General features: G+C 40.6%; 2 protein-coding genes across 9 annotated transcripts in view; one reads left to right on the top strand and one right to left on the bottom strand.

Moving 5' to 3' along the window:
* GABPA (GA binding protein transcription factor alpha subunit) overlaps positions 1-12,439 on the bottom strand; it is a 37,989-nt gene extending 25,550 nt beyond the window's left edge. The window contains exons 1-3 of one of the 3 annotated variants that reach the window (XM_021071441.1): positions 12,314-12,439; positions 4,662-4,766; positions 1,807-1,951 (exon numbers count right to left, since the gene is read on the bottom strand). In XM_021071441.1, coding sequence (XP_020927100.1) covers positions 1,807-1,951; positions 4,662-4,738 — 222 coding nt within the window. In that variant the 5' untranslated portion in view covers positions 4,739-4,766; positions 12,314-12,439. Of the gene's footprint in view, positions 1-1,806; positions 1,952-4,661; positions 4,767-11,800; positions 12,214-12,313 lie in introns of those variants that run through there. The other 2 variants (XM_021071440.1, XM_021071442.1) reach the window with 2 other exon arrangements.
* Positions 11,718-20,523, top strand: ATP5J (ATP synthase, H+ transporting, mitochondrial Fo complex subunit F6). 6 transcript variants are annotated; one of them, XM_021071448.1, is made up of 6 exons: positions 11,718-11,892; positions 11,989-12,069; positions 12,354-12,395; positions 16,652-16,825; positions 19,729-19,853; positions 20,395-20,523. In XM_021071448.1, the coding sequence occupies exons 4-6, from the start codon at positions 16,662-16,664 to the stop codon at positions 20,430-20,432; spliced, it is 327 nt and encodes a 108-aa protein (XP_020927107.1). In that variant the 5' UTR covers positions 11,718-11,892; positions 11,989-12,069; positions 12,354-12,395; positions 16,652-16,661; the 3' UTR covers positions 20,433-20,523. The 6 variants fall into 6 exon arrangements, with proteins under 6 accessions (XP_020927107.1, XP_020927104.1, XP_020927106.1 ...); XM_021071445.1 differs by having other exon boundaries at positions 11,760-11,892; positions 16,649-16,825; positions 20,395-20,519; XM_021071447.1 differs by lacking the exons at positions 11,718-11,892; positions 11,989-12,069 and having other exon boundaries at positions 12,245-12,395; positions 16,649-16,825.

Raw genomic sequence — 22,189 nt, 5'->3', positions numbered from 1 at the left:
GACAAAAAGTTAATTCTAACTTTTAGACATTTTATTGCAAGTTTAGAAATGGGCTCCCATTGTAATTATTTTAAATAATGTATACTCTGAGTCTGCATATTATATAGCTGGAGGTACAAAGCTCCTCCCACCTTCATTCTCAAGAATTCAGCTAACACTTTAGTCATGGTACAAACATATTTTCTCATATTAAAAATGTCATATATGTAAATCCTAAAATCTTAAGAGACTATGCCTCTAACTTAAACAGAAACAAGACAACCTGTTTAACATGAAGACGGATGAACCTTGGCAACTTCACTTAATACAACAGGCTTTGGCTGACACTTTGTTAAACATTCTACTACTTTGTTAAAAATTTCTCCCCTAACTAGTCAACACTGGTATTATCTACCAGAAACTACAGCCTGTGTAACTCTGAAAGAGGGCTCTCAGGTATTGAATTCACTAGCTAGTTCTATAAGAACTGGCACAAGAATCAAACTCAAGCACAATATTTGATCTCGGATCATATTGCTTAGAGAAGTGCAACTCAACAGTTGTTCATTAGCTTTCAGAAGTCAGCATTCATCTGAAAATACAAAAGCTTTATGACAAGAGGCAAGCATTCTGACTCCAACTGTATATCTGTATTAATTGCCAAAGAAAACAGAAGCTGCTCCCCTTACATCCTTTTTGAGAAGAAGAAAGATAGGAAGAAACACAAAAGGCCCTGTATCCAAGGCACCTCTGAATCCTATGATACTATCAATTATGCATATTTCCATTTATTCAACCAGTATTTACTGAGAACCTATCATAGGTTGGGTACTTTGCAAGTCATACTTTAATTTTGGTTAGGTGAGGTATCATAAAAACAGTAACAAAGGTCAGAGCTAAAAGGCAAGTAGGGATTGAGTTACATATGAGACTCAATTTTACATATGAGAAAATTCAGCTTAAGTCCAGTGACACTGAATTATTCAATACGACTTTCTTAAAAAGTCAGCCTCACAAATGATGAGAGTTTTGAATGTCGCAAAGACCTGGGTTCAAATTCCACTGTATCCCTTTGTAGTTATGCACTGGGAAAAATATTTTATTTCTTTAAATCTGTTTCTACATCTACAGAATTTCATTAAGAACGTGTTGACTTCAAAGACTGATGTGAAGAATAAATGAGACAATTTAGAAATGTTCTGCAAATATTTTTTCACTCAATGTAAACTGCCCATATAGCCACAGTTTACCAATTTTTAATAGCTCCCTTGAATTACAATTTATAGAATTTATTATTATAATACTATCTCAGGTAAAATCCTATTGCAATAAACTCCAAGAAATTTACATATATGTATATGTGTGTATATATATATGTATGTATGTATTTGAATTTTAATCCAAAATTTACTGCTAGAGCAAATAAATGTGGAAGGGAATGTAAAATCACTTGGTCAAATTATCTCTTTTTAAATATGAGGAACTGAAACACAGAGAAGCTAGTCAGAAATGAGAGCGTGAAGACACAGTTTGGCTTCCAAGGTCAATGTGCTCCTTTCTCCTATTGTTTAAGCTCCGATTCAAATGTATTTAAACTTCTCATTTTGTATTTGTCAAAGTTAAAAAAGGATGTTTGATTTATTACTTAATCTTTTAAAAATAACTTTAAATGGAGGAAATTTTGCTGAAAGAATTCTTTTATTACTAAATGCTTCTAGTTAGAGATAAAGGCAATGGCTATAGCTATAGAGATAAAAGACCAACAAAAAAAACATTTATTAGACATAAGTGCTAAAATACAAATTTCAAAAAGAAAAAAAAAATTACCTGAATATCTTGCAGGCAAATTTCATGAGCATCCAAAGAACACTGTAGTCTTGGTTCTAGTAGTTTCTTCAAATTGCCTATTGGTTCATTGATGTCTATGGCTTGGCTTATGCATTCAGCTGGGGTATAGGTTTGTTCTACAATGCTAAAGAACACAAGGTTAAAGGACACAATGTTAAAGAACATAATGGTTAATAACTACATTTCTACTCTAGATTATTAACATTACAATATGTTCAAAATAAAACTCAACCAAAACACATTCCCGGTCTTTGAAACTCATTTCTAGATTGACAGCCTTCATAATGGTAGGCTCAGAGAAACAAGTTGCTAAACTGAATACTGAATCGCATGGAGAAATGCTAGCTTGAAATTTAAAGCAACCCTGCAAACAGACCTCATTATTTGTATACATGTACACGTCTGTACAAATATATATATATGTATATATACACACAAATATTGCATATACAATATTTAAGGAGAAATGTCTGAATTTATATCTCCAAGTTATTTTGAAGAATTTTAGGCTCAGAAAGGGATATAAAGTCTCGAACTTTGTATGACATCTCTACTAGTCATTTCCCTTCCCAACATAAGCACAATTTAATAATATAACTTATAAAACGTTTTCCATTTCATCTAATCTGATAACTACTACCTATAAACAGCATAGATCCACCTTAGATAAAATTGTATTATTCTTTTAAAACTCTCTACGGGCTCTTTTGCATTGTTATTTCCTAATTTGAATTCTATGGAACCATAGCTCCTTAAGGGTAAAATGTTCTGTAAGTAATCCCATACGTACTTTTGTGAATCCTTACTTGAGGCCAAACAGAAGATAGACACCAAATAATAATTGCTGAATTGGTAAATCTAGAATAAATTAAGTTTCACAACATATTTAATTTAAATATGATTTAAATCTCATTTGCAGTTGTGAAAACATTAAGTATTTAAAAATTTGTCAAGTTCCATTTTCACATAAATTCCAAGCATAATGCAATATATACATAATATTCACTTAATGAATTTAGCCTAAATTCCTTCCGACTGTTTTAAAATTTATAAAAAGATCCCTCGTGATTGAAAAAAAATAAGAGTATTTAAAAATAATAGCAAACTATTATTATTTAAGATAAAATAATTGGGTCTTTTATTTAAGTATTTTTACTAAATTCTTCAGCTATGGCACAGTGGGCTATATTTTTCTTTTTCTCTAACAGTAATTTTTTAAGAGAGTAATTTCCTACATATATAAATAACTGTGTGTGTGTGTGTGTATAAAAGACTCAAAAGACCTCTCCCTTGATTCTTTTATACATATATCTGAAAATTAAGAGAAAATTAAAAGAGGCATGTAGCCTATTGTTTCTTCTGCCAGAGAAAAACAGCATAATCAAACATGTTGAAAAGCTCCATTAAAAATGTGAGGTCTTCCAGGCAGCGGCGATGAGGTATTTTAGACCTTTTCTGTCAGGAAAACATTCCTGTGCCACAGCATGGTGGGACAGGACAGGACCAAGGACAACTAAAACAGAGTTTGTCTTTTGAGCTAGAGGCAGATAGCAACTCTTGAGCAGAAGAGGTGACAGGAGTAACCCCGACCTCAGGGCATAAAAAATGGGGGAGTTGCTAATTAACTGGCATAAAATCTCTATTATGCAAGAGGAATAAGCTGTAGAGATCTGCTGTCCAACACTGTGCCTATAGTTGACAATATTGTACCATACATTCAAAGATTTGTTGAGGACATTAATGTTCTTATCACATTAAAATTTTTAAAAATTTTAGGGACTTCCTGTTGTGGCACAGTAGAAACAAATCTGACTAGTATCCATGAGGATGAGGGTTCGATCCTGGCCTTACTCAGTGGGTCAGGGACTTGGTGTTGCCATGAGCTGCGGTGTAGATTGCAGGTGAGGCTCGGATCCCACTTTGCTGGGGCTGTGGCCTAGGCTGGCAGCTGTAGCTCTGATTCAACCCCTAGCCTTGGAACTTCCATATGCCACAGGAGTGGCCCTAAAAAGCAAAATAAATAAATAAATAACAAAAAATTTAAGGTCTTTGATCTCAGCTATACTCTTCAAAACTGAGCAATCTACTCAATCCTGTCCATTCCCACCATACTTATTCTAAACCTCTGTTTCTCTATAGAAGTTTACTACTAGTCTTTAGCCCCTTTCAGTTTCAGCATATTAACCCTCCCTTCTCCTTTACAGACTAAAGAAGGACCATTACCCATGACCTTCCTACCCTTCTTGATGCTCAAATCTTTATATTTTACCCATATTCTCTTCTTGGATCCTGAAATCATGTCCACTGCCCTCCTTCCTTAAAGGAGGAAGTAACAGTCTGTTACTATTCCGAAACGAACACCTGTCACTACTCTGTGTGCTTAGTACCATGAGGGCTCACACAGCAGCTTGTCTCCTCAGGTACAAGATGATCTCTCCAAGGGCAAGTTACAGTCGCATTTATTCATGTACTCCTGACAGTTACTATCTGTTAATTAGTTCAGGCTATGGATTAAACTTTTCGTGAAATAAAAATAATCAGTACTGACAAAAGGAAAAAGAATCAAACAGTGCCCTCAGGGGAAAAAATCATCACAATCAATCGCTTGATCATTATCAGCTATGCTTATTACTATCTTTAGTTTGAAAAGGTTTTTTTTCTCCCAGCTATAAACCCATTAAGTCAGAAAAAAGAGGCAATACATTACCCCCTCAAATGCTCAGGCCCATGGGGAAAAAAAAAAAAAAAAAAAGCCCCAAAAGAACTTTGGCTTGATTTTTAATTTTAATTAGGTATGTTGAGAATATAAAAACGGTAAATTAAAAAACACCAACCTTTCTTCTGTGCACTCTGGTTTCTCTGTTCCATCGATCTCAATTTCTATCAGCTCCTCTGCTTCTCTTTTCGTCATTGTTGTGAAGTATTTCAAAAGCTCAGCCCTGCAAGAGTTAAATTTTAATACATTCGGAAATTATCTGCATAAACAGAAATGCTATACGAGAAGGAAAGACCCAACTCAATTAAAGCAGAGGGTAAAGAGAAGAGGAAGGAATAATCTTCACATATGAAAGAAAGTCCACAAGTGATATTTATAAACTAGTTATTGTTTACATAGTTTTTATTAGCCTGACATGGCATCATCATCACTCCACTGGATTTACTGATGTTTGTCAGCCCAATCTCCATCAAAAAATTAATTCAGGTTACTTCAAAATCAAGTGAAAGTTATATCATCCATATCACAGCAATTCAGTCTTAACAGATTCAAGCATGGAGCCTAAAAACCAACACGGAAATGAACTGTTTACAACTGTTTAGCTAAAAGCTGTACTTTATTGGCAGAATTTACTCAAACCGTTGTACTGACAGAGTAGTATTAATTAAAAATTAATCCTAGCTGTGAATTTGTGTTGCAAATTACATACCTCATAATTGCCAGTACAATACTCTCAATAGCAAAATAAAGTAACAAAATCATTATAGATATGCACATTATTATCCTGATTACACCCTATAATTTTTTTTACTGTTTTTCAGATATTATTTTATACATTTTAAACAACCCATTAATTCAGTTTTTAATTATCTCATGTAAAATGATTACCTAGTATATTAAACTTCCATTGATTTTTGCACCACTAATAAATTATATGCTGTTTTGTACCACTTGTACCACTAATACTAAAACATAATTTTTAAAAAGCTAAATAATATAGAAATAACTGCATATTTTGATATTTCTGTGTGTCCATCTCCAAGGTATGCATGCTGTAAGTTTCAGGTTGTTGTGACCTCAGTGCATCTGTCTTTGGACTCCATACATAGTCTCAGCCCAGAGCAGAAGTTTCTAAGTTTACTACCGCATCTAAAAAGACACTTATATGTGCCTTTGACTCTCTGACTTAAAAGGAACGATCCTCTAAATTTGGTATTTTAATACTTACAAAAGTGTCCATGCTCCTAAACAAAATTTAACAAAATGAATAGAATTCATGAAAATTAATGAGCAATTATTAAAAAGTTAATGAAAATTTAATAGAAATCAAATATTCCTATTAATAACAACCATTATTTACTGAGTATCAGACACAACCTTCAAATGCTTCACACAGAACAATCTTTTAAGTCTGCCCTCATACTAAACTGCCTGTGACTCTATCAACTGAAGTACACACTACTCCAGGTGAGGCTGAACCATGGTCTCCTCAAACACAGGCTCTGTACTGCAAACATAAACTAGTACCAGAGCCCCTACCATCTCTTACTTGTAACTGCAACAGCCTCTTCCTAACATGGTTGCCTGTGTTGGTGCCCTCGCCTCCCCAGCTCCCCAGTCGTTTCCAGTCAATACCATGGTGCTTTTTCAAAGTGACATTACACCTTCTGATTGATACCAGAGTTAAATCGACAGACCACCACAGCCAACAAGGCCCTACATGATCTACTCTCCATCCGCATTCCATTACTGTCCTCATTGCCTCTCCCACACTGGCCTCCTTGCTCATCCTTGAATCCTTCTTGTCCATAGCACTTGCCCTCTAACATACTATATCATTAACTTACTAAATTTATTGTCTTTGTCGGATCACTGTCAAGGTACAAAAACCAAAACTGTCCAAAAGTGACCCCAAGAACTTAGGTTGGTTTGTCTGGACTAGGGACTGCCCCTAGCTTCTTGAAGTGGGAGGGGCTTTCCCAGGTCTCAGCTTCTCAAGGGACCAAAGTTTCTCTGGTAAGCACAACAATAACCCAGAACCTGTGACTATGTTAAATCACCTACCAAAGCAGATTTAAATCTACTCATCAGCTGACCTTAAAATACAGGATTATCCTGGATTATCTAGGTAAGTCCAATGAAATCACAAGGATTCCTAAGAGTGGAAGATGGAATTCAAAAAAGATCTAGAGTGATTTAAAGTGAAAAGGACTTGGAGTTCTCCTGCAGCAGCAGTGGGTTAAGGATTTGGTGCCGTCACTGCAGCTTGGGTGGCTGCTGTGGTGCAGGTTTAATCCCTGGCCCAGGAACTTCACATGCCACCAGCCCAGCCAAAAACAACAACAACAACAACAACAAAATGAGAAAGACTTGACTGGACAGCTGTGACTGGCTTTAAAGATGAAAGGAGTCACAAACCAAGAAGCAGGCAGCCTCTAAAAGCTGAAAAGGAAAGGAAACAGATTCTTCCCTAGAGCCTCCAGAGGAAAAGCGGGTTTGCCAACATCTGATTTTAGCCCAGAAAGATCCATTTCATACCTCTGACTTCAAGAACTGTATGACAGGAGTTCCCGTCGTGGAGCAGCGGAAACGAATCTGAATAGGAATCATGAGGTTGCGGGTTTCATCCCTGGCCTCACTCAGTGGGTCAAGGATCTGGCGTTGCCGTGAGCTGTGTTGTGGGTTGCAGACTCAGCTCGGATCCTGCATTGCTGTGGCTGTGATGTAGGCCGACCGCTGCAGCTCTGATTAGACCCCTGGCCTGGGAACCTCCATATGCTGCGGTGTGGCCCTAAAAAGGACCAAAAGACAAAAAAAAAAAAAAAAACCCAAAACTGTATGATAATAAATTGGTGTTTTCAAGCCACTGAATTTGTAGTACTTTGTTCCAGTAGCACTAGGAAACTAATACAGTCTTCTCTCCCATTTTAGAAAGAGTTTTAACACCTCCAAACTGGTGGGGAGCTGGTTTTCTGACAACTTAGTCTGTACACCACTGGCATCCAAATCTAGACTTCCTGGTACAAAAATGATCTGACTCCCCCCCTCCCCCCATCATTAAGGCTGCTCTCACACCTCCTCTATAAGAAGAAAAGAGGGTGGGGTTCTCTATGTGAATAGATACAGGTCATGGACATCCATCCAGGAGAATGCCCAAGTCCCAGCTGATTTTGTTTGGGATGATGAAGGAAGTGCTTTTGTTCGCCTCTCTTGCTGACCCTCGTCTAGTAAGTCTTCCTTTTCTCCACAAAGCCCATTTTGTAACTGCTAGAATATGTAAAAGTGTGGAATTCATCCTAAGCACTATAGCAGAACAGGTGGTGGTGACCCAGTAGGAACCAACCTTGAGGGACAAGAGCTCCACCTGGGAAGCTTACGAATCTATACAAAGTACTTTGAACAGTGCCTCTGCCTTCGTAGGCACTCTATTAAAATGTGTTGAATTAGTGAATGTTATAAGAACTATTATACACCATTATCAGTTGACTCCAGATGCCTAAAAGGCTTAAATGTGAAAGGTAAAACTACAAAGCTAGCAGAAGAAAATGGTGGGAATTTTTCTGAGATCTAAGAATAAAAGAGGGTTTATTTCCTAAACAAAATTCCAAAAACAAACCATAAGGAAAAAACCTGATAGATTTGATTACATAAAATTAAGATTTATGCTCAACAGACAGGCCAGACTGGGAAAAGATATTTCCGATATCCAAATGTGACAAGGGACTATTAACTGAATAAACAGCAAACTCTTGCAAGTTGCAAACCTCTGCAAGATGATAACAACCCAAAAAGAGGTAGGACAAATTAGAACAGTAAGTAAAGCATAGGAAAAGGAAATTCATTTGAAGGGGAACCAAAACAGCTAAGGACACGGAAAAAAGCTCACATTCAAATCACTCAAAAATGCAATTTGAAACAAGGAACTACCACTTTATACTGTGTGTGTATGGCAAAGATTAGAATGTTGAATGCTGAAAAGAGTTACTTAGCAGGGACATGGAGGCACAGGAATCCTGCCTCTGTTGATAGAGTCCAGACAGGACTGACTATTCTGGAGAAAAATCTAGCGGCACTTGCTCAAATAAAGTATGCTAATACCCATGACTAAGCAATCTTGCCCTTAGATAGGCATTCCAGAAACATTCTCACATTGACTGATAATAGGATGTTAAGGGCAGCTTTCTGAGGAGAGCTGGAAGGTGGAGCCAATAAAAGTACCTATGGTTAGAGAGTACTTCGATACAAGAAAATGTGAAAGAAGCAGACATCATGGAACTTTAGAAGCAGTTAGAAACAAGAAAATAATGTATACGCACACAAAAAAATCATAAAACCTGCCATATAGAAGAAAGTGAGAAAGAGAATAAGATTTATAGCAGGGCAGCACTTGAAAGGATTATTTATTTTCAGGCCCTACAAGGAAGTCCATTCCCACCTCCATAACCAATTTTAAACATCAGAACACAAATGAATTTTCTGGGAACTCTGGAAAAATAGAAAACAAATGAGGAAGTAATTATAAGCAGATAGAGTAGGAGGTCCCTGGAGAAAGAACCAGGCATGGCTTTCTTTACATAAGAGAAGCCATTTGGGGCCTAGGCCATTTTGGGATCCAAGCTTGGTCACAATCCTTGTCCCTGAACAGATCTCAGTAATAATGATCTTAAGGAGCAGCAATAGCAAAGATAATAAATCAGTTATCAAGACTCCGAGGTCTATTTAGACGGTAAAGATTAGCCCAAAGCACTTTCTCGAGCTGTTCTGCAGAATTAAACCCCTTCTCAAACGCTCAACCACCAGATCAACTGGAATCTAAAGGATGATGATGTTGGCCTTTTCTGACCCTCATGATTTCAATCAACTTGGGCTCTGTGGACCTCTGCCCTAATGCTATGCTGATCTCTCCTGCTGGAGCCCCTTCACGAACATGCATATACCTTTAGATGAACACTTCCCCAATTTTGCTGTAGGGGATTCATTGCTTTGGGAAAGATCCCAGATGTTCTCCTTACTTGCAGCAATAAATTCTTCCTTCTCCTGATCTTTGGCTTGGTTGTGTCTTTTGGCTTGACACCCACCAAGAGGTGAATCCAGTTTTTGAGTAAACAAGACTAGAGGGCGAGAAATGGCCCTGAGGGATTATCAGCAGGAATACCTGTGGCACCCTTAATACGCACAAGCACTAAGACAGAGGCTTGTTTTTCTCTCTTAGATCTCTAAATGAAGCCTAAAGAAGCAACGGAGAAATCTGGGAATTGTCCAAATCTTGATATCACTAATTGAGTGGGTTTTAGCTCTTTCTATGAAACCTATTCCTCAGGATTCCACATCAATACTTCAGAAAATGGACAAGAGGAGTTCCCGTTGTAGCTCAGCGGTTAGAGAATCCGACTAGGAACCATGAGATTGCGGGTTCCATTCCTGGCCTTGCTCAGTGGGTTAAGGATCCGGTGTTGCCGTGAGTGCTGGTGTAGGTTGCAGACATGGCTCCGGTGCAGGCTGGTGGCTACAGCTCCAAATGGACCCCTAGCCTGGGAACCTCCATGTGCTGTGGGTGCGGACCTAGAAAAGACAAAAAGCCAAAAAGCCAAAAAAAAAAAAAAAAAAAAAAAAAAAAGAAAATGGACAAGAGAATATGAAGAGAATATGACTTGGAGCCTTTTTACCCAGGAAAGGTGCCCCTTGACATGCTAGTTTCTCCTAGACCAAATCAAACCTGGGTTCAAAATGCCTCCCAAGCTAAATTTACAAACTAAATACAAATAAAACTTTACAGTTACGTTTAACATTCTCTTTTACAGTCATAGATAAATTTCAGCATGATCCTTCTTCATTGGAACACATTACTAAATTACAGTGTTTAGGACAATTTTACCCCAGTAAAAGGACAACAAATAAATAACAAGTGTAATTGGGGAGTACCTGCCTGATCAACTGCGTATTTTCTCAAGTTAAAAAATATTTTTAAATACCTGAGGAAATTAAAAAATATTTTTTTTTAAAATAAAGTCAATAGCTAAAAATAAGCACACAAGTCTGTGTGTGTGTGAATGTGTGTACACATGGAAAGAGAGAAAGCAAATGTGGAGAAAGGTTAACACTTGGTGACCTCTGAAGGTGAAGATGTTGGTTGTATCATTTCATTGTATTTTTTTTTTCAATTATCCTGCAGACTTTTTAAGTTTTATGAATAAAGCTGGAGGTGAATGAAAACCAACAGTTTTAACTTAATATTCAGCCTCCACATGCCTTGCCTCAATTTAACATCTCCCTCATTATTTATGTCCTTACTTCCAGACTCTATATACACCCCTCAAGGCTTTCGGTCCTGTAGACACAATCCAGGTAAAACTGACTTAAGTCCACCTCGTGTCAGACTATGTTTAAAAATAAATAAACTTGAAAAGTCTGGGTCAAACCCTGAGAGAGGTCATTATCCCCTTAAAGTAGCTTCGAATGAGTGGACCAGTTTCTTTGGAAGTTTAAGACAACGCAGTATCTAAGAATGTTATCACTGCCCAATTCCTCACTTTGCTCAAGTGAAGCCTTCTAAATCTTTGCTCCTCCCATGGGTCAGACTTTCTGCGTGTATTTCTAAATCACTACTCATGCTCTGGCAACGCAACATTAGGCGTAGTCCTCCCTGCCGTTAACCTAATCAAGCTGAAACACAACATGAAAATCTAAAAAAGCTGATGAACTACATTAACCCATCATTTCCTCCTCGTCTTACTTCCTCGTTTTTAAAAGAAATCCAATGGACACCATATACATTAACAGATGGCTTGGATGCAACTGTAAAACAATTCTAGAAATACAACTGAATTTGAAGTGAGCGAATCGCTGAGTTGGCAAGGAGATTGGTTTTGCATCTTCCTCCGAAATCCTGGGGGCGTCAGGATCGGATCTCGACCACTGCGAATGCAGACCACGGCGGACAGTCCAGCAGGGGACAGTAAAGGAAGGGGGTGGCGAAAGGTGACAGGAACGACCCCAGCCCCGGGGGCGCGCGGCTTCGCAGAGCCCCGCGCCGCGCGCCCCCCGCCCCTCCCCTCCGCTCCCCGCACAGCCTCCCCCGCCCCTCCCCACCCGGCTCCCTCAAGTCTCCACGAACGGAAATGGGAGTCACAGCGCCGGGGACCAGCGGAAACAAAACACAGAGGCGGCCGCGGGGGGGCCGCTGTGGGGGAGAAGGCCCCGGAACGAAGCCGGCCCGCGCGGGCCCGCGCTCCCCTCCTCCCCCGCGGCCGCACTCACCCGCTCCGGATTCAGCCCCGTCGCCCCCGCCCGCACTCCAGAGCCGGCTGAGAACGGCAGCGGCGCGGGCTCCACGTGCAGCGTCTCTCCCGGTAAGACCCGCAGCTCCCGCGACTCGAAATGGGAGGCCCCGGGCCCTTCCCGCGAAAACGGCGCTGAGAAACTCCAACCCCCCTCCCGCCTCCCAGGCACCCCCGGGTCCGGGACTACAACTCCCAGCAGGTTGTGCGAAACGGACACTCTAGGCTACGGGGGCTCGCGAGGCACAGGTAACGCAACGCCCCAATCCGCTTTGTTTTACACCCTCACTTTGCCTGCGCAATCATACACCTCAACCACCCCCAAGGAATAGGACGCTGACTCGGGGCGCGGGGTGGGGGTGGGGGAAACTGAATTAGGAGAAAGGCTAGTCCAAGTGCGCATGCGTACAAAAGATTTCCGAGGGGGGAAGAGCAGGTCAAGTTGGGCGAGGGAAAGATGGCGGAGGCGTCCAGGGGACCCGGAAGCACTTACCCTCCACTTCCTCCTTCTGTTTGGCTTCTGTCTCACCTAGAGCCGTCCGGTCGCAGACTGTCTCCGAGACGCTTCCTGTCCGGTGAGTGTCGACCGACTGAAACGGCGACCCACAATGCCTTGCAATGGCGGGTAGGCGGGTGGGGGGCGGAGCCAGGGCCGGAAGTAGAACGGTGGCGGCGGTGCTGGCTCTGGCAGCTCGGGACTGAGTACAAGGTGACTGGGAGGGTAGTGGACTAACTTTGTTTCCTAGAACTCAGATTGTGGCTTTCTTCACGAGAGGCAGGGATGCTTATTACCTCTGCCTTTCAGGAAGAGAGAGCAGCCTTAAATCCCGGATACCTTCACGGCCTGGCCCGGGGTTTTTGCTCGGCGCTTTTAGGCCTGAAGGTTGTAGCAGACTCAATAGCCCTGATAATACTGCTCTCGGGGCAAACCGGGATGGTATGGGAGGCGTGGAGTCCGGGGCTTTTGGACTATCTCCCCGGCTGGGACAGCTCAAGGTCAAGCCTGCCGGGCCGGTCTGCAGCCAGGCCTGTTCAGCCAGGGCGCGCAAGAGATTGTTCTGAACTATTTAAAGTAGAACGTTAGAGGGAAAAGGGTAATAGGAATCCTGAAAGTTTGCAACCCAACTGTAAGGATTGGTAGTGCTAAAACTTGGTTAAGCAGCTTTGTTTTACAGTTCTACCCCTCGAAAACCCTAACGAAGCAGACGCTAGCTGCAGAAGAGGGGACTTGGCTTACAGACGTTGTTAACATGGTTGCCAAGAAGGAAAAAGAGAGGGTCAGGCTAGGCGAGTATGGATTGACTTTAGGAATATGCGAAAGAGGCAGCGAAAGCATAAACCTTAGGCCGGTCAGTCTTCGCTGTAATCAGGAGACCATGCTCCGTCTAAGGCCTCTGCGGCTGCTAAAACTTTTTCTTGCTGTTACCGTCCCAATTTTTCTGTTTCAAATCCCTATTACAGGCCTGAGTGGCCCCCCATGGTACTCAAATAGAGAACTTAATCACAGTAGGTATTTTATATTTATTTGTGCAATAACGTGTCTTTCTCACTAGATCAGTGGGATCTAGTGAGGAAAAAAATGAAAGGGAGTAAAGGAAAGCAAGTTTTGACAGAGATTGTGTGTTTACTTTTTAGATACTTTGAATTTAGGTAAGTAGAGGGCTCTATAGAACTTATGAAAGGATCAGAGCTGTTGAATGTATAGGTTTGGAGTTGAGGAAAAAGATCAAAATTTAAGGTATGATTTGGGAATCATTAATACTTTGACAGAAAATGGATATTTTACCTGTATTGAAATAGAAATAACGTGGTCTTTGCAGTCAGAATGAGTTAACTGTGGGAAATAAGGGGAATTTAGTAACCATTCTTAAACATTGATTTGTTGTCCCTAATAAAGGAGGGAGAAAAACACTTTACACCTGGAGTTCCCATCGTGGTGCAGCGGAAACAAATCCAACTAGGAACCATGAGGTTGTGGGTTTGATCCCTGGTCTTGCTTAATGGGTTAAGGATCCAGTTTTGCGGTGAGCTGTGGTGTACGTCACAGACACGGCTCAGATCCCGGGTTGCTGTGGCTCTGGCGTAGGCCAGCAGCAACAGCTCTGATTAGACCCTTAGCCTGGGAACCTCCCTTTGTCCCAGGTATGGCCCTAAAAACAGACCAAAAAAACCCATCACTTTCCCCTGTTTTTTTTTTTGTTGTTGTTGTTTTTTACCAGTATTGCTAGGACCTACTTTGCAAAATATCTGGGGCTAAACAAATGTAAAGTGACTTTATTGCAGTGTCAAGTGTGTTGCCAGAGGGAAAATACATATTGAATTGCACAATTTTAAAAATACATGTGTATCTCCTCAGATTCTACTGTATAACTATACTGGGTCAGGTACTTACCTCTAAGGGTCAGTTTCTGTATATGTGAAATGAGAATGATGTTAAGTATACCCTAAAATGTTTGCTTGGAGTCTTCTCAATTATTTTTTCTCTGCTGAGTTATAGGAGTGCTATAGGATGAATTCTTTAAGTAGTTTGCTTTCGTTCTGACAGGTGAAGGATATTTTGTTGATTGTAGGATTTCTTTTTTTTTTTTTTTTTGGTCTTTCTGCCTTTTCTTGAGCCGATCCCGGGGCATATGGAGGTTCTCAGGCTAGGGGTCTAATAGGAGCCGTAGCCACCGGCCTACGCCAGAGCCACAGCAACGCCAAATCACAGCCGCGTCTGCGACCTACACCACTGCTCACAGCAACGCTGGATCCTTAACCCACTGAGCAAGGCCAGGGATTGAACCTGCAACCTCATGGTTCCTAGTCGGATTTGTTAACCACTGTGCCACGACGGGAACTCCGATTGTAGGATTTCTTTTAGTGGTTTTTATGTGCTATTTCAGGGCTTCTCAACCTTGGCGCTATTGACATTTTGGACCAGATATTTCTTTGTTGTGGAGAGACTGTTGTTAAAGGATGTCTGGCAGCAACCTGGTTTTTACCCACTAGAGGCCAGTAACACTCCTAGCAGGACATCCAAAAATGTCTTCAGGCATTCTAATATCCTGGGGGATACCCCACCTCTGTTAGAGAACTGCTCTGCTATTCCACTGTCTTCTGGCTTAGTGCTTTCAAACTCATTAGTAGAGGTCTATGTTTTCCCCAAGCCTGGTGGGGGAAAACTTGAAGAATACAATAAAAATGAATCACTGGAGGAGTTCCCGTTGTGGCGCAGTGGAACAGAATCCAACTAGTATCCATGAGGTTGCAGGTTTGATCCCTGGCCTCGCTCAGTGGGTCCAAGATCCAGTGTTGCAGTGAGCTGTGGTGTGGGTTGCAGACGAGGCTCAGATCCCACGTTGCTGTGGCTGTGGTGTAGGCTGGCAGCTGCAGCTCCATTTTGACCCCTAGCCTGAAAATTTCCATATGCTTAAGGTGCAGCCCTAAAAAGCAAAAAAAAAAAAAAAAGAATTATTGGAAAAATTAGATGAAAGACATAACAATGGAGAAACACAAAATACAAATTCTGATTTTTTATTATTTAAATCAACAGATATAAATCACTGTCAGATTGCTATAAAAGTTTCTAAATGCTTATTCCCAATTTTGATATTACTATAGACCAGTAACAACACTACCGCTGGTCCACAGCCCATAGTTTGAGCAGTATAATGTAGTATAGTAGTATAATATAGTATGATAGTAGTCCAGTGTCAGTATGGTGATGCTTGTTGTTATTTGATGATTTGAGGGGGTATGACAATCATATTAGCATGTCAGGTTTTCACTTTATCATTAAGGCTCAGAAGTTTACCAGTCTATATTGAGGTCTGAATTTTTAATTACCCTAACAATAGGGTTTGGTAAGCCTTTTCAGTTTAATCAGTCTTTTAATCTGGGGTAGTTTCTTCTAATTATGTGTGGTCTCCTTAATTATTCCTGTTCTTTTGGAATTCCTGTTTGCAGATAATTGTGGGGTTTTTTTTTGCATTTGATCTTTCAAGAAACTAAATGAGGTCTCAACTTAGATCATCCTCTGATTTATCTAGTGAAATTTTTTTAGCTAGAAGATCGTGTATTTTAGCTTCAGGAAGTCTAAGGACTTGGAAATCTTTAAGTCTTTATTTTAAAAATTCAGCCTTCACAACTTCTGTTTCACTGATTAGGTTTTACTGCTTGATTTTTCCATCTTTTGTTGGTGGGCTCCCTTGGACTGGATACCATTCTCCCTGCTGGTTCTTTTGGGCTTGAATTTGCTTTTTAGGGTATTTTTGAGTGCCTGGAATCCTGCAGATGTAACAGGCAGAGCAGTTTCTCTTCCTGTGAAGTAGAAACTGTGGCTGAGGCAATTGTCTCCAGTCTCCTTGCCCAGAGCTCCCTTTTCACCTTTTGAGGGAGTCAGAGAAACCTTGTACCTTAATTTGGGCACGAGTATTATTCTTTTTCTGCTGAGAGTGGGCAGTTTTCTAACGTCTTAGCTCAGTTCTTTCCTCTGGTCCAAGACTAATAAATTCATGGAGAAGAAATACCACATCCCAAATTTTGTGCTTTCTTTCTGCATCTAACCTTAGTGGAGCCAGTCACAGGCCTGAATGGTTCCTATCTTCTGCTAGGTCCCAGGGCCTTTTGGTTAAGAAGCAAAAAAAAAAAAAAAAAAACTTGCAGTGGGGAGCAGAGAGCAGAAGAGAGCTATGGTCTGGTGACTGCTCTTCGTATTCACTGAGTTCTGGAATGATTTAATTCTGAAGCAATTAGTAGAACTAGATGCCCACAGTAACATATGTAGAGGTGTTTTACAATTATATCTATTTTAAAATATCTTAACTTTCTGGGGCTTTTTTTCCAGTAGCAGAATCACCATGATTCTTCAGAGGCTCTTCAGACTGTCCTCTGTCATTCAGTCTGCAGTCTCGGTCTCTTTGAGGAGAAACATTGGTGTTACAGCGGTGGCATTTAATAAGGAGCTCGATCCTGTGCAGAAGCTCTTCGTGGACAAGATTAGAGAATACAGAACTAAGCGACAGTAAGTGGATAGACAATCAACCATGATGTAAATAGGAACACTCAAAGTGTTTAAGTGTTGAGATGGTAGTAAAGAATTCCTTAGCATTTGCAAGTGTCTCAGACCTTCACTGAGCTGATCCCTGGCATAAAGTTTCATTAGCTGCTCCAAAAGATGGGGGTCTTCCTTTGTTTGAGGTCCCAAATTTCACCTTCCTTGTATGGGTTCCAAGAAAGAATCCCATTAAGTCTGGTGCCATTTTAGATACATCCCTGCTATAATGTAATGTATTGTAAACTAGGGTCAACTCATACAAGAACATGGGGTCTTGGAACTCTCTTAGGAATCCTACTTAAGAAAACAAAGCCCCTTAGACATTGATTAGCCTAAGGTCATAAAACTAATTGTAGGGAAAAGGTTTTTAAAATATTCTCACTCTCAATTTAGTGCCTCTTCTGTGACATCATGATTTGGGGGAATTGTAAATAAGCATAGCATTTTTAATTTAATGTTATTTTCGTAGTTATATATTTCTGGGAATATCAAAGGATTGAAATGGCATAAAGCAAGTCCAGGAAAAGCATGGCTATTGAACCTCACAGTTTTGGAGATGAATATGACCTTAACCATCATCAAGTTCAATCCTCAAGTCTTTGGAAAAGAAAAGTGATGTAGATCAATTCAGAGTCTTTTTTTTTTAGGGCCTCATCCATGGCTTATGAAAGTTCCCAGGCTAGGGGTCGAATCAGAACTACAGCTGCTGGCCTGCACCACAGCCACAGCAATCTAGGATCTGAGTCACATCTGCGACCTACACCACAGCTCACGGCAACGCCAGATCCTTAACCCACTGAGGGAGGCCAGGGATCGAACCTGAAACCTCATGATTCGTAGTCGGATTCATTTCTGTTGCACCACAACGAGAACTCCCAGAATCTTGTTTTCTTTTATTTAGCTGTCTACCATGTGCAAAGCCCTGGACTCCTAACAGTGGTGGACCACAAAGAAAGAAGTTGTGTTGTATTTCTACAATAGTCTTAAAATCTGAGAGGGTAGAAATTTTGTAAAAAGTAGATACAATAGAAGGTAAAATAGGCTAGATGCTAAGACAATAGCACATTTGGTATTTGGGGAGTTCATAGAATGGAATGCTTCTTTCTAGCTGGTGCATTTTTTGGAAGGTGGCTTGGAAGAGTGACTGTTCTAAAAACTTGTGGATCCCAGAACTGGATGACAGTCTTTAAAATACCTGGTTGAAGGCTCTGTCTAGAACTGCACCGTATGTCCCAGGAGCTATTATCTACATGTTGAGTATAAATAAAAATTCCTGTCCTCAGTCTTCTTAGCCACTTTTCCAGTGATCAATAGGCAGATATGGCTAGTGGTTACCTTGTTAGCACAGATACAGCACATTTCTGTTATCACAGAAAGTTCTTTTGCACATGCTAATGTAGGAGAAAATTGGATCTGTGACTACAAACATTATTAACAAGTTTAATTTAGAGCTGGCTCAGAATTTTTCTGTGGAAATTCTGTAACAGAAATAAGACCCTATGCTTTTATCATAGGTATGGGTGAAAATATTACCTTTGGATGGAATTTTCACTTGTAAATTTTTTTTCTTTTTTGTCTTTGTAGGGCCACACCCGAGGCCTATGGAGGTTCCCAGGCTAGGCGTCGCATCAGCTGCCGCTGTTGGCCTACGCCAGATCCTCGTCTGCAGCCTACACCGCAGCTCACAGCAGCAGCAGATCCTTAACCCGCTAAGTGAGGCCGGGGATCAAACCTGAGTCTTCATGGGTACTAGTCGGGTTCATTACTGCTGAGCCACTTTGTATTTGGTGTTCATTGATAAGTGGGCAGTAACATGACAATGGTAATTAATTAGATCTAATTGGCCCCACTGCTGGTTTGTGATACTTTATTCATCTTCCCAAAGCGTAACTCTAATTCTGTCATTTTATTGCCTAGCAAACAAAATAGAGACTCCCAGGCTTAATGTCCCAGGCCTCCTGTGATCTGAGTAGTGCTGCCTTTTCTATCTAGACTGCACTAGAATATGTGTAGTATTCCCCACATACCGCCAAATCTACCTCCACATCCTTGCTTTTTCAGTCTTAGAAAGTCTCAGATTAAAGCCTGACCCAAATACATGGTTTGTCAAAAATGCCGCCTTTTAAAAATGAAATTTTTCTGTTTAGCTTAGCAAAAGTGCTCCCTTAACTCCAATAGCTTTTTGTTAAACTGCGTCTTTGAAGGTTATCTCTTAACTCCCTTACAGCATAAATGTTTATAAACATGTTTTTTTGTTTTTTTTTTTCCTTCTACGTGGCAAAACCTCTCAGGGTAGAGAGTAATTTGCTCCTTTGTTAGGCTCCTATTACAGAGACTTGAAATTGCTTAGATCTTTGACAGCTGTTCAGTAGTGGCTGGTTTAAATCCTAATGACAGTAGAGCGCTGTCTGAGTGGGGCATGTGCGTGCTCTCAGCACCACCAGTGGGTAAGACTTTCCCTTGTAGATGCAGAAACTATAAGTTTAGAGGGGTTCATACCTCGCTCTAGTTCACACAGTTACTAAATTGGAGAGCTGATGTGCAAAGGGAAGCAGTCATTCACCCCAGAGCCCTTGGACGTAGCCTTGACACCGTGTTGCAGCTGAGACCCTGAGAGATTCTGACTTTTAATGAGTATCCTTGATACTGATGGACCGCGAATGTTAGAGGTTTGTTTGAAGTTGCCTCATTTGTGTGAAACCTCATATTTAAAAGTTCAAATTGAAATTTAAGTGGAAATACTTATCTTTCAGAAAAATCTGTTTTTTCCCTGCATTTAGAAGGTCTGTGAAACTCGATCATGGAAAGTTATTTTTGTTTGTGTAAACCAGTGCTTAAAATGAGTTAATACTTGGTCATTTACCCCACAGGACATCTGGAGGACCTGTTGATGCTGGCCCTGAGTATCAGCAGGACCTCGACAGGGAGCTTTTTAAGCTTAAGCAAATGTATGGTAAAGCAGACATGAATACGTTCCCTAACTTCACATTTGAAGGTAAGTCTTTTTAGTCACAGACTCATTCTTGTGGGGGATCATTTTAAGTGGAAAATATTTATTCTTGCTTGGGTTGTTAGAGGAGTAAATGACAATTCCAGGCAAATTTGTTAGGATAGCGACATGTGCAGAGGAAGCTCCGGAATCAATGTTTGCCACTGGAGTAGGAGATCACCCAGCATGGAGGGTAACTGGTGGGGATCTAAAACCAGACTCCCTGGTCTTGAATCCTGACGGTGTCACAGATGAGCTGTGTGATTTGAGATAGTTAACTGGTCCCTGTTTCTCATCTGACATTTGGGGAGATTTATACTAACGTCCTCATGATGATAGTTGTAGTTAAATAACACAATATATGTAAATTAATGGGAGAGCCAAACTCATTGTTAAGTGCTGCATAAATCTTAAGTAATTGTTATGTTTCCATGTAGAGTTTTTTTTAAAATCATCAGATCGATGAGCTAAATATTGAAGCTGTCTGGAAAGTGTACTTTATTACAGTATGGCTAAGCTTGAACCTTTTTTTTTTTTCCCCTCTTAGACCCCAAATTTGAAGCCGTCGAAAAACCACAGTCCTGAAGAAATAATGTAAAATTTATCTGGTAATTCGTTAGATTAGTCGTACAACTGATCAGACGTATCAAAATAAATGTACATTTCACAACATACTGTTCTTTTAATTCTGATTCCAAATACATTATCGGGTAGTGTTTGGTGTACACTTAAGTGGAGTGAATTCTGTGTTTTTAGATCCTCCTTTTTGGTTATAACAAGGCAGATCGATACCTTGGATTAATTGGATGCAGCTTGTCTATCACTTGCCAGACTCTTCTCAGAGTGCAGGATATCCTTTTTATTGTGGAGATTTATTACCTGATGGGAACCACCCTGACTCAAGGAATGTTTGCTATGGAGGATGATACACCCATTCCCAAAATATGAAGAAATGATTTATAAATCCTTAATATCACAGCTTTTTTCAGGAAACCAAGTGCGATTATGAATATGTATAGGAACATCCATCATATTTTACCTTCCATCTCTCTGTATTATCCCAGCAACCCCAGTCCCTCCCCTTGCTGTGAGCGATCAGTGTCTGTTACAGTGCTGTGTGGACAGAGCAAGGAAGCTGGGAGCCAGGGGAAAGGAGGGCTCTACAAAGAACTTCCTTGAAAAGATGAAGCTGTGTGGTATTGTTTCACCCAATTAATGGAAGATCCAGCAGGTATGTGCCAGATTAGTGGCATAGCAGGCACATCAAAGTTTCAGTGAGAAGGTGGCTCGCCGGGAAATTAATTTTTAGTTATTTTCTTAAAGGGAGGGGGGCTGTGCCTTTTTATATCTGACAGTCTCTCTGTGTCAATAGAGTCTATAATAAAACTTTGGAGATTTTCTGTAAAACTAACAGCCCTCCTTATGAGGTTAGCTCACTTCAGAAGAGGAATAGATTTTTTACGATGGCATGCCATACAGCTGAAGCCTAAACCTGATGAGAAATACCTTTTTTAAAAGATCCACAAATATCTCTTGAAGGTATAGGTGATTAAACTTCGTAAGATGTGAAGAGATGGAATTGGGAAGGGTAAAGTAGTAGGAAGAAACTACCCAGTTTCCTAAGAAGCTAAGCAAAGACAAGTCAGTTGAATTTTATTTAAATCATTGTAGGTGTTGACACACTCCGATGTTTGATTATGGCACTGTTAAAGGTAACGGGTCCTTCCTCTCTCCTCCCCTGCAGTGGCTCTATTCCAGCCTCCTGTGGCAGGCAGTCTCAGTCAGCATGCCCTTCCCTCCCCACCTCAAGAGTTTAGTTGAGTTTTACCTTTCATAATCTCACACCTATTTCTTCATATACATTTTTCATCTAACAACTATTGGAAGTTTGCGTTTCAACATCCAGTCATTGTGTAAACAGAAGGCCTCTTTGTGGCTAACTGCAAGAACACCTGTGACCTCCATCATAGGCCTTTGCATTTAAAGCCAAATCTTGGCCAGAGAAGTGCTCTGTTTTTCCCAGTTGAATGCTCTAGTGGTGTGTCCTGTCCTGATGTTTCCTCAGATCCCCTTCCTCTTTCTGATGAGGCCGCCTCACATTTGCAGACTCCAGCCTTTGTCTGCCACTTCAGCCGACCCAGTGTACTTCTGCACCTACCATTTTGGACCACTTTATGTGTTACTACAAATGACCTCAACCTCCTGGACTTTTAGCTGTTTAAAATGGCATTTTTCTCCCTTACGTGGTGGTGCGGGCTGAGGTGTAGTCCCCTAAAATTCACACGTTGAAGATGTAACTCTTGAAACTTTATGTGGTTGTGTTTGGGGGTAGGACCTTTAAA

This window comes from Sus scrofa, chromosome 13, assembly GCF_000003025.6.
Source record: "Sus scrofa isolate TJ Tabasco breed Duroc chromosome 13, Sscrofa11.1, whole genome shotgun sequence".
NCBI lineage: Eukaryota > Metazoa > Chordata > Mammalia > Artiodactyla > Suidae > Sus > Sus scrofa.
This window is presented reverse-complemented; position numbering and strand designations above follow the sequence as displayed.

Coding starts and splice junctions, on each gene's coding strand:
- ATP5J (XM_021071448.1), top strand. CDS start 16,662: ATGATTCTTCAGAGGCTCTTCAGACTGTCCTCTGTCATTCAGTCTGCA. Junction 16,826..19,728: donor GAATACAGAACTAAGCGACA/GTAAGTGGATAG, acceptor TTTACCCCACAG/GACATCTGGAGGACCTGTTG. Junction 19,854..20,394: donor CCCTAACTTCACATTTGAAG/GTAAGTCTTTTT, acceptor TTCCCCTCTTAG/ACCCCAAATTTGAAGCCGTC.